The sequence below is a fragment of the Myotis myotis genome, unplaced genomic scaffold (assembly GCF_014108235.1).
Source record: "Myotis myotis isolate mMyoMyo1 unplaced genomic scaffold, mMyoMyo1.p scaffold_m19_p_17, whole genome shotgun sequence".
Taxonomy (NCBI): Eukaryota; Metazoa; Chordata; class Mammalia; order Chiroptera; family Vespertilionidae; genus Myotis; species Myotis myotis.
In genome coordinates, this window is record NW_023416321.1 from 35,535,518 (window position 1) to 35,548,251 (window position 12,734).

The following is a 12,734-nucleotide window of genomic DNA, read 5'->3' on the forward strand; positions in this document are numbered from 1 at the left end:
ATCATCACTTTTAAAATGTTTAAACCAGCCTTCACAAGTATCTTGAGATGGAGCATGTTCACCATAAGTTTCCCGAAGTATACGATAACTTTTACTTCAAAATAATGAATTAAAACTTCCTGCAAATGCTCTTTTTTTGGCATGAAATTCGACATTTTTAAGCTTAAAAATATCTATGATGTTAACACCTTCAGCAAATTTGACATATGAAGTTTTGAAGCTTGCTGTCAATACAACAAAATAGCGTACATATCAGAATCGCACTATATCAACATATGTGTAACTCCATCTACTGAAAAAAATCTGCATTATTAACTGGTACACCTAGTACATACATAGTGGATTTTTGCCATGTTCCTTTTTCATTTTGATTTATATTATTAATTTTGTCAGTGTATTACATACACTGTCCCAGTTAATAGAAACCTGTAGACAGTTCAAATAATCACTACCATCAAATTAGTCTTACCCTATTGTGACCTTTGTCAGAGTGTATGAGATCCTAAATGCTTTAACTTGGTGACAATTAAGGCTTAGAAAAGTGAGGCTTAAATAACTAGGAATTGTTAAATAACAAAGAGCGATGGTTTTCTGGGTTGTCCATTGTGTTTGGTTCTCAATCCCCAAATTTATTACTAACAGTCATATTTTGGTGATTTAGACATAGTGGTAGTGATGGTTTTTAGCTATCATTTTGAGCTAACTGGCCTTCAGGTTGGAAGAATCATTAAAGACAATAAAATCCCTGAATATATTTACTAGAATTGCTCAATGGAGAAGGATCTCAATTTAAATGGAAGCTGCCATGGGGAATATCTAAGCGTTCACTTTGTGATTCAGGACTCGTATTTAAAACCTGGGTTTGCTCATTTTTCCTGGACTAGCTTATTTACCACTGTATCCTCGGTGCCTGGAATAGTGCCTGCTAAGGCTTGAAAAATGTAGTAAAGAAGTGCTCTTTCTCCTCTGTCCATGTTGTGCCTCTTGATATATTTATTGGTGGACCCACAAACCCTCTATTAGATGTTAATTTCATTTCATTTAGAGGATGATTTTCTACTTCTTTAAAGTGCCCCTTCCGATTGAATTTTATATATATCAGTACTCTGGATTTTAAATAAGATTGTCTCAGATATATTTCCTAAATACAATAAAAATTCTACCTAGCTATTTTTATACATGATAAGACAAACTATTTTTATAAATTGGGAGATTTGAAGAATAATTCTTTAAGAAAACTTGATTTTTCTTTTACCTACACTTACTCTAATTGAACTGATCACAATACATTGATTTTATAGTGTTATAAGTATAAAGAAGGGGCTCTGAAATACTAAGTAATATCTAAAAACTAGATTAGAGAATTAGATTACTGTGTGAGTACATAAAATTTAGGGTAGTTCATTCAGTTTTTTATTTTCTTTCTCTCTTTTTTTAAACATGCTTCTAAAGAACACAAAATAAAAATAATATTAACTTATTTCTTGATTATATGTATTAGTTAAGGGCATTAGATTACTAAATAGTTTATTTACATTGTAAATATCAGCTATTCTAAGATTATTGGTGACTAATATTTAATCTTGTAGGTTACCTCAGGTTGGTTTGGTATCTTTTGACACTTTATGAAATCATCTGTCATACCTTTTTCAGATTATAGCTTTTTTTGTAAATTAGAATCTTTTTAAAAAAAATTAAATTTATTGCCGAAACCGGTTTGGCTCAGTGGATAGAGCGTCGGCCTGCGGACTGAAGGGTCCCAGGTTCGATTCCGGTCAAGGGCATGTACCTTAGTTGCGGGCACATCCCCAGTAGGAGGTGTGCAGGAGGCAGCTGATCGATGTTTCTCTCTCATCGATGTTTCTAACTCTCTATCTCTCTCCCTTCCTCTCTGTAAAAAATCAATAAAATATATTTAAAAAAATAAAAAATAAAAAAAATTAAATTTATTGCAGTGACATTGGTCAATATGAACATACAGGTTTAAGGTGTGGGTTTCTGTGTTACAAGGTCTGTATATAGCGCCATGTGCCCACCACCCAAAGTCAAATCTCTTGTCACCGTCTCCCTTCATCCCCCAAACCCTTCCCTCTGACAACCACCACAGTGCTGTTTGTGTTCACGAGTTTCAGTTTTATATCCCACATATGAGTGAAATCATATGGTTCTTAGCTTTTTCTGACTGACTCATTTCCCTTAGCATAATGTTCTCAAGGTCCATCTACATTGTTGCAAATGGCACTATTTCATCCTTTCTTATGGCTGAGTAGGAGTATTCCATCTTATATATGCACCACACCTTTATTTTACTTTAAGGGAAAATTAAAATTATAGTCTTCTAGAGAAGTTATATGTTTTGTTTTTTTAAAATATATTTTTATTAATTTTAGAGAGTCGGAGAGGAAGAGAGAGAAACATCAATGATAAGAGAATCATTGATCGACTGCTTTCTGCACACCCCCTACAGATGATTGAGCTTGCATCCTGGGCATGTGCCCTGACCGACCAGGAATCGAACCACGACCTAGAGGTTGATGCTTAACCACTGGACCACACTGGCCAGGCAGAGAAGTTATATGTTAATATTTGAAATTTAATAAAATTAGTATCAAAATCTGGTGGGTGGCTGGTAGAGACTGGGTAAATTTAAAAATAGTGCTTCCCTAGCCAGTTTGTCTCGGTGGATAGAGCATCGGCCTGTGGACTGAAGGGTCCTGGATTAAATTCTGGCCAAGGGCATGTGCCTGGGTTGCAAGTTTGATCCTTCCGGCCCTGGGGGTGCATGCAGAAGGCAACCAGTCAACGTGTCTCTCACATCAATATTTCTCTTGTTCCTTTTCTCCCCCTCCTTTCTGTTCTCTCTAAAAATCAATGGAAAAATATCCTCGAGTGAGGATTAACAAAAAAACTAAAAAATAAATAAAAATAGTGCTGAAAACTATCCTATATAACAAAAGGCTAATATGCAAATAGACCACACAGTGGAATGACTGATCACTATCATGCACACTAACCACCAGGGGGCAGATGCTCAACGCAGGAGCTGGCCCCTCGTGGTCAGTGTGCTCCCACAGGGGGAGCGCCACTCAGCCAGAAGCCAGGCTCACAACTGGCAAGCCTGCCCTGCCTCTGCAGCAGCGCTAAGGATGTCCAACTGACAGCTTAGGCCCGCTCCCCTAAGCCGTCAGTTGGACATTCCCCGAGGGCTCCTGGACTGCTAGAGGGCGCACGCCAGGCTGAGGACACACATACACACACCCACCTCTACACCCCTCCAGTGCACGAATTTCATGCACTGGGCCTCTAGCTAAAGATAACTTAAAATGCATAAAATACTATCTATTTTTGGGATTGATTTTCATAGTAGGTTGAAAATATCACCTACTATTCATATTAGCATCATAATAAACCTCATCTTTGAAAGTGTGTTATATTGCAAGTAATAACTTAGAAGTAATTTAAATTCTAAATGAAAGAAATAATCTTTTTTCTCTTTTTCCTTAGGTGGAATGAATCTTACTTGCTGAATATCTCCTGGTTACTGGTTGAATTCACTTATAAAAGAATCATCTTCCCCTGCGTGGAAGTCACTTAGTGGAATATTTAATTACAAATCCAGGGATTGCAAAGCCTTTTGATTTCCCAAAGGAAGGGGACATACCACTATATCAAATAAGCTTGACATTACAGCCAAAATGGTGCTGTCCCAAAGACAACGAGATGAACTGTAAGTTTCTCTGGTGTGTGTGTGTGTGTGTGTGTGTGTGTGTGTGTGTGTTAAAATATTCTCTCATAAAGGACAAGGTAGTAAATTAAAATACAGCTTTAGGAGATCTGTTTTTATATTAAAACTGTTAGGAGTGTTTAAATATTGATGTGGGCATTTGGGTCTGATTTTAAAACTGAGTCTGCCTTTGATATAGCACTATTTACTTTTGTGACCTTATTGTGTATAAATTTAAAGCAAATCAAGTTAGTTGGGATAAGTTTTATCTCAAGTTTGTCTTAATATATAATTATGTTCATTTGGAAGATAGGTGCTTCAAAACACTTCTAAATTATTTTGTCTAGATATATGTATTAGAATAGAAAAATGAAAGCTTTTTTGTTGTTGTTACTGCTAATGCCTTTCCTTTGCCTTATGTATTTTTTATCATCCTTTGGCTCTTATAGGATTTGAACTTTATGAGGTGGCTAACGTAATAGTTAATGCAAATGCATTAACTAGATAGGCATGAAAATGATTTGATCATTGCTATATAGGATTTTATGGCATTCTATTTTTTGTAGGTGAAGGATATAGTGGAAAATATTTAGTTTTGTGTTCTAGGCTTTTAAAATTTTCTGTGGCTTTTTAAACTGTATAATTGGGAATAATTTCAAATTTATAGATTAGTACAAAGAATATTTATATACATTTTATCCAAATTCACCTATTGGTAACATTTTGTATCATTTTGCACTCTGTAGCTGTGTGTGTGTGTGTGTGTGTGTGTTGTGTGTGGGGGGTTGTGTAGACAGAGTAAATTGCATACATCAAGGACCTTTCTCTGAGATACTTTAGTACACAGTTCCTAAGAATAAGGATATTCTTATATAAAACCAAGTACAGTTAGCAATTTCAGTAAATTTAAAACATTGAAACAATACTTTTATTTAACCTATCTTCCATACTCGAATTTTGTCAGTTGACCCAATATAGTCCTTTATGGCAATATTTTAATCCTCTCTAGTACACCATCCAGTCCAGGATTAGGTATTGTGGTCAGTTGTCATAAGTGTCATTTAATCTGAAACATTTCCTCAACCTTTCTTGCTTTGAAGACAATTAGATAAAAATATGTAGGTTTTTTTTTTTTAATAATCCTCACCCGAGGATATTTTTCCATTGATTTTTAGAGAGAATGGAAGAGAGGAGGAAAGAGAAATATCAATGTGAGAGAAACACATCAATTGGTTGCCTCCTGCAGGCACCCCAACCAGGGCCCAGCCAGGGAGGAGCCTGCAACCGAGGTACATGCCCTTGACTGGAATCGAACCTGGAACCATTGAGTCTGGAGGCTGATGCTCTGTCCACTGAACTAAACTGGCTAGGCCTCAACACTTTTATTCTTTCTACAGTTGCTAGTCAGCACTAAGCATTTTACTGTATTCAAGAGATCTTTTTCTCCTTTTTGTTGACTTTTCATTATTTGTATGAACTCATGGGTTCTTATATTTTCAATAGTTTCATCATTCACTACTATACTTACTGTTTTGATGTGTGAATTGTTCTAGGTTGTCCTCTCGGATAGCGGTCGCCAACCGGTGGTCCGCAGACCACTGGTGGTTCGTGAAGTCCGAAAGATTGGCGACCCCTGGTTTAAGGGAAATCTTTGGAGCAGCGATCTGAAAGGTTGGCGACCGCTGCTCTAGGAGACTCTTCCGTTGGCTCTTACATATGCCCCTATCATTTTTTATTGCACTTTCTTACTTTCTGGCATTATAAGATGTTCCAGGCTTGTTGTGTACCAATCCTGCCTTAAACCTAGAATCAACCATTTCTCCATCAAGCCCTGGTTCCTCTTAGTGGGGAATGGTATTAGAGATCAAGATACGGGCATTGCCCTAGCCGGTTTAGCTCAGTGGATAGAAGGCCTGTGGACCAAAGGGTCCTGAATTTGATTCCAGTCAAGGGCACATACCTTGGTTGCAGGCTCCTCCATGGCCCAGGCCCTGGATGGGATGCATGCAGGAGACCAATTGATGTGTTTCTCTCACATCAGTGTTTCTGTCTGTCTTTCCTTCTCTTCCACTCTTTCTAAAAGATCAATGAAAAAAATCTTCGTTGCTACTTATTTCTACTGGGTTGTCTTTGTTTCTAGATCCTTTGAGTAAACAGAACTAGGAAATACATGGATATATAAACATATGCACAGACACTTGGTGTATATATATATGTACTAAGATTTCTCAGTCTTGACACTGTTGACAATTTAGGCTAAATAATTCTTTGCTGTGGGGCCTGTCATGTACACTGTTGGTTGTTTAGCAACATTCCTGGCCTCTACCCACTAGATGCTGCAATCAACAATGTCTCCAGATGTTGCCACTGTCCTCTGGGGGAGATGGGGGCAAAATTTCCTCCAGTTGAGAACTGGTGTATAGGTACACACACACACTCACACACGTATACATACATGCACACATATTTATTTTAGAAATCATTAGGCTACACTGATACTTCTAATTCCAGTCTATTTTCACAAGTTTCTTTCTTGTCTTTCCCTCTGTAGTACTTATTTTTCTCTTTTTATAGTGAGACCCTGACTCTCAACTCATTTGCTCAGTCCTATAATACTTCTAAAATAGTTTCAGAATTATTATGTTCATACCACTTAAAAAAACGAACAAACCCTGAAAAGGGTTCACAATTTGTACAGTTTTCCCTCCATCTACCCTGCCCAAGACAGAGAGTATATAATCAAATACAAGCAGGTCCTCCAATAAGGTCATTTTGTTCAGAAGCATCTCTTTTCATTACAATGTTGATGAAATGTCATAGGAACTTGACTTTTGTTTTATATTCATTGGCCTATGGTAAAATTGGTTTCATTATCTGTCATTTCATTGCAGTTCCAAAGAACCTATTGATTATGTGAAGTGAGGGCTTACTGTACTGTTATTGCAAATTACTTGGATTAGTTTTATTTTGTGTTTTCCCTCTTCGTGTGGTTATATTATTCATTTAAAATACATTTGGGTTCATCTGTTCTAGTTTTTCAGTTTTCTGCATCCTTCCCTTCCCATCCTTGTTAACAATATAATATTTTGAATATGCATAAGATTATCCAAAAAGTTATACGCAGAAGTTTTATTCTCTTCAGAATCCCTTCTAAGTTACCCATCCTTACCTCTTATAGGAACCAACCTTATAAGAGAGATATATGTATGTTTTCTGGTTCCTCCTTTCTTAATAAAAAGGTAGCATGCTATTTGTGTTCTTTTGTACTTTTACTCTTTTTCACTTAACATCTGTTGGAACTCACCCCATACCATTGATGTCCTCCTGTTTTTTCTTTTAATAGGCGTGTGTGTGTGTGTGATAAAATTGGTCAGGGAGGAAGGAGAAAACTTATGTGGATCATTAGCTATAGAGGAAATTGTAAGATAGTTACAGACTTGAAATCTAGACAGTTTTCAAACCTAGACTCTAATTATGTTGAATCTTTAATTACTGGTAACTTTCCAGATTATATGTCCTCTTCCAGAATAGAAAGAGATGGAAAATTTAGGATCTCATTTTATGAAGCTAGAATAACCCTGATAGCAACACTAGGCAAGAAGAAAATAATAAAATATTATAATAAGCTAATTTTAATATGAACTCAGATATAAAGATATTGAATAATATAACAAATTGAAAAGAATCAACAGTTAGAATGATTGAATTTAGTGTGGTGACCAGAAACAAGATGGCATACAATAATGAATTATTTCTGTTATTGAATAATGTAGTAGAAAATATTTATTTGCCTTTTTATGGTGAAAAAAAAGTGAATAATTGAAAGATTACATAAATCTCAAATTATTAATAAAATTAAATACAACCCCATTCAAAATTTAAACAGAATTTTCCATAAATTTGACCGACTTAATTCTAAAATTCATCTGGGTGAGAAAAATAGTTGAAAAAATTTTTTTAAAGGATTAATAAGAAAGGAACTGCCAGGCTGGCATGGCTCAGTGGTTGAGCGTTGGCCTGTGAACCAGGAGATCACATTTGATTCCCAGTCAGGGCACATGCCTGGGTTGTGGGCTCAATCCCCAGCGTGGGGCATGCAGGAGACAGCTGGTCAATGATTCTCTCTCATCATTGATGTTTCTCTCTCCCCTTCTCCCTTCCTCTCTGAAATCAATTAAAAAAATATTTTTAAAAGAAAGGAAATGATTGTACCAAATATTCAAACATTACTGTAAGGTAATAAATAAAATACTGTGGGATAGGCAAATAAAGTTCACATCAGTAGAGAAAAGGTGAGCTGTTTGGCAAAGTATTAGTATAACAGATTGTACTAAAAATAAACTTGAATCCAGATGAAACTTTTTAAAAAATTTTTATTGTTGAAAGTATTACATATGTCCTTCCCTTTCCCCCCATTGACCCTTTCTAGCCCATCTTCACCCCAGTCCCTCACCACCCCACTGTGTGTCCATGGGTTATGCATAAATGCATACAAGGTCTTTGGTTGATTACCTTCCACCCACCCACCCTTCCCGGCCTTCCCTCTAAGATTCCCCACTCTGTTCCATGCTCCCATGTCTCTGGGTCCACTTCGTTCATCAATTTATTTTGTTAGTTAGATTCTACATATGAGTGAGATCGTGTGATATTTGTCTTTCTCTGACTTATTTCACTTAGCATGATATTCTCCAGGTCCTTCCATGCTGCCTCAAAGGGTAAGAGATTCTTTTTTTTTTACTGCTACTTAGTATTCCATGGTATAAATGTACCACAGCTTTTTTATCCACTCATCTACTGATGGACACTTGGCCTGTTTCCAGATCTTAGCTATTGTAAATTGTGCTGCTATGAACATAGGTGTGCATGCATTATTTCTGATTGGTATTTTGGGTTTCTTAGGATATATTCCTGGAAGTGGGATCACTGGGTCAAATGGCAGTTCCGTATTTAATTTTTTTACTCCATACTGTTTTCCATAATGACTGCAGCAGTCTGCATTCCCACCAGCAGTGCACTAGGGTTCCCTTTTCTCCACATCCTTGCCAGCACTTGTCATTTGTTGATCTGTTGATGGTAGCCATTCTGACAGGTATGAGGTGATACCTCATTGTCGTTTTAATTTGCATCTCTCTGATGAGCAGTGACTCTGAGCATTTTTTCATATGTCTCTTGGTCATCTGTATGTCCACTTTGGAGAAGTGTCTATTTAGGTCCTTTGCCCATTTTTAAATTGGATTGTCTTTTGTTAAGTTGTATGAGTTCCTTATATATTTTGGATATTAACTCTTTATCAGATGTATCATTGCCAAACATGTTCTCCCATACAGTGGGCTTCCTTTTCATTTGTTGATGGTTTCTGCTGTGCAGAAGCTTTTTATTTTGATATAGTCCCATTTGTTTATTTTCTCCTTATTTCCTTTGCCCTAGGAGATGTATCCATAAACATATTGCTACGAGAGATAAATAATGGTGTTGGGAAAATTGGACAGATACATGCAAAAAAAATGAAACTAGACAACCAACTTACAACATACACAAATAAATGATTCATCAGACAGCAGTGAAATGGTAGCCATATATTATGACTTGACCCATACTAACTCCAAAGATATAAATTTATTATTAGCAGTATTGTTGATTATTTACTATTCTGCTTTTCAATGCAGGGTAAACACTGTGCTCCATCAACAACAAATAGAACCTAATATTTAGCCAGGTAATTGAAGTGTTTTGTTTATTTTAATGAAGCTGGTATAGATGTCTATTTAAAACCCATATCCCAAACCAAGAAGTACAAATAAGATGAAAAAGAACAGTATTCTATTGTACACACTTCTGCAGGAATAACGTTATTAATTGCTAATGAAAATTAGAATTTTTCTGGGATCTTCTGACAAGATTTTTCTTTGCTCTTAAAATGCTTTCTCTTCAGTTAAGTCATCTTTGGAATTAGTACTTACTCTCACTTTATCTGTCATCTTTTTGTTTTGTTAATCCTCACCCAAGGATATTTTCCCATTGATTTCTAGAGATAGTGGAAGGGACTGGGACAGGGGAGAGACAGGGACAGGGGAGAGACATCAGTGTGAGAGAAACACATCAATTGGTTGCTTCCTGCATACGCCCTTCCTGATGCGGGCCAGGTATGGAGCCCGCAGTCCAGGTATTTACCCTTGACTGAACTCGAGACCCTTCAGTCTGCAGTCCGACACTCTCTCCACTGAGCCAAACTGGCTAGGGCTTATCTGTCATCTTGACCCCAAGCTGATACTCTTCTTTTGGTCTAGATTTTAAAAGTAGCTTCAAGTTGAGGAAAGGTCATTTTTCCACAGTTCAGTTCTCTGAAAACTTCCATCTCCCACTGAAAGTCATAGTCCAGGAGTAAAGCAATCACATGCTAGAACTTCAGGGCCAATTAGAAAGTCATCATGCACACGTGCATTGGTCAATCTTATTTACCACAAGGCTGAAAATGCATAATCCTAGAAAAGGTGGCCTCCTATGCACACGTGTAACATTTCAAAAGAAGAGGGCAATCTGAAGGGGGCTGAGGTTTGATCACCAAAAGTCAGCACAATGAGAACAAACAATAATGAATAATGGGCACTAGAATTCAAATTAATAGATGTTTTAAAGCAGGGGTGGGAGCCTTTTTTCTGCCAAGGGCCATTTGGATATTTATAACATTCACAGGCCATACAAAATTATCAATTTAAAAGCCTGGTATGGCTCTGATTGAGGGTAGACCTATGAACTAGGACAGTGATAGTGAACCTATGACATGTGTGTCAGACGTGACACGCGAACTCATTTTTTTGGTTGATTTTTCTTTGTTAAATGGCATTTAAATATATAAAATAAATACCAAAAATATAAGCGTTTGTTTTACTATGGTTGCAAATATCAAAAAATTTCTATATGTGACACAGCACCAGAGTTAAGTTAGGGTTTTTCAAAATGCTGACACGCCGAGCTCAAAAGGTTCGCCATCACTGAATTAGGAGGTTAGGGTTCAATTCCCGGTCAGGGCACAGGCCCTGGTTGCGGGCTTGATCCCCAGTAGGGGGCAGTGTGCAGGAGGCAGCTGATCAGTGATTCTCTCTCATCATTGATGTTTCTTCACTCCTTCTCCCTTACTCTCTGAAATCAATAAAAATGTAAAAAAAAAAAAAAGTAGCCTGCTATTTTTGGCCATTTAATTAACTCACCCCTAATGCCTTGGCAGGGCCAGACCAAATGATTTTGCGGGTCTTACATGACCCTCTGGCTAGACATTCCCTACCCTTGTTTTAAAGAGATGGAAGGGTGTGTATGTGTGTGTGTGTCAGTTTTCAATTCCATTTTGAACACCACATTACAAAAGAACTTTTTAAAAATAAAGAAAAGATTGAGGGAAAATAAAAAAAATATCTAAACAGTTGAATGACCTTCTCATAAAACTTCAATCACATCTTCTAGCTCTGTTCCCAGTTCTTTTGGAGTGTGATTATCAGCAATTCTCTGACCTTCAAAGAGAAACCTTCGTGAATTCATTGGAAATCCTTGTCTTTGACACTGAATCTTTGCATTACTTGAGATTTGTTGTCATTTTTACTTTGAAGTGAATCTCACTGCTATACTGACCAGTTACTTTGAGTTTAATGTATTCTTCTTATCCCACAAGTCCTCAGTTGAAGGTTTTGCCTCCTGATCAGACATGGTTGATGGTGGCTTCACCTGGGGTCTTCGCACAGTTGCAGCCTCGGGTAGGCAAATCTCACTCCAGGGTTTACAAATCCATCTCTCTTCCCCATGGCACAACACGGAGTCTGGAGGGACTTCTGCTATGTCTCCTATGAGATGACCTGTTCTAAGGGATCTTCACTTGTATTCTTTAGGGCTTGACTTACTATGTGATGATTTTTCTTTATTTAGTTACTATCCTATCTAATTTGCTTGTATACTCCTGACAAAATATGTCTTTTTAAAATACCACTTTCATTAAACTGCTTTTTCTTGCCTTGCTTTTCCTTAAGAATGTTTCTATCCTGTCTTTCCAGCCATTTCTCTCATCTTAATCTCATTTTCAATATTTATAGGTATTAAATAGATGGATTGCTTTTGGAACAATTTAAAATAATAATAGTGATTATAGGTGTCCTTGTCTTGTTCTTGACAGTGCAGATATTTCTAGGATTTTACTATTGACTATTATATGGTTGAAGTTTTGAGAAATTTTTTTATTTCTTTAGCGATTTTTTTTTAAAATTATTAATGAGGCAGTATCTTTTAAAAATCTTTTTTAATGTTAATGAAGACCTTTCCATTGTTAAGGAATGTTTTAAAATCAAGAATGTTGCCCTAACCAGTTTGGCTCAGTGGGTAGAGCATCGGCCTGCGGACTGAATGGTCCCAGGTTCGATTCCGGCCAAGGGCATGTACGTTGGTTGCGGGCACATCCCTAATAGGGGGTGTGCAGGAGGCAGCTGATCGATGTTTCTCTCTCATCAATGTTTCTAACTTTCTATCCCTCTCCCTTTCTCTCTGTAAAGAAATCAATAAAATATATTTAAAAAAAAAAAGAATGTTGAAGAATTTGATTAAATATACATTGAAATCTCCATCATGTACTATTCTCATTTCCTTTCTCCTGCCTATAGTACCTTCTTTTTTTCCTTTTTTCTTTAAGGCCCAATTCACATCTTGCCTTTATAAAAAGATTCCTCCATTGAATCTCATTTCTCTCTTTTTAAATTAGGTTTCATACACTTTGGTAACTTTGGTTTTGCTCCTCAGATCAATTTACAAGTTCCTACTGGATGGAAAGGGACCGACCTACAGTAATCCTCTTTTATTTTTCCTGGAATAAAGCTGGGAATATAACAGACATTCATCCTTTCCTCCTTCCTACTTTTACAGTGAAAATTTGCTGTACATTTTAAAAAATGTAAATTTTTAACTTTCTCAATACATGATAGTATATTGACTATTCCTATTGTACAGCCTAACTTTTCCTTATGGGTTTTTTAAG

The 12,734-nt window shown here is 36.7% G+C and overlaps 1 protein-coding gene across 6 annotated transcripts in view; it reads left to right on the forward strand.

Moving 5' to 3' along the window:
• PAFAH1B1 (platelet activating factor acetylhydrolase 1b regulatory subunit 1) overlaps nt 1–12,734 on the forward strand; it is a 70,487-nt gene that overhangs the window by 26,093 nt on the left and 31,660 nt on the right. For all 6 annotated transcript variants that reach the window (XR_004972929.1, XR_004972930.1, XM_036341081.1 and 3 more), the window contains exon 2: nt 3,505–3,727. Coding sequence is in view for 3 of the 6 variants with exons in the window: in XM_036341081.1 (XP_036196974.1) it covers nt 3,696–3,727 (32 nt within the window). In the remaining 3 variants the exon portion in view is untranslated. The remainder of the gene's footprint in view (nt 1–3,504; nt 3,728–12,734) is intronic.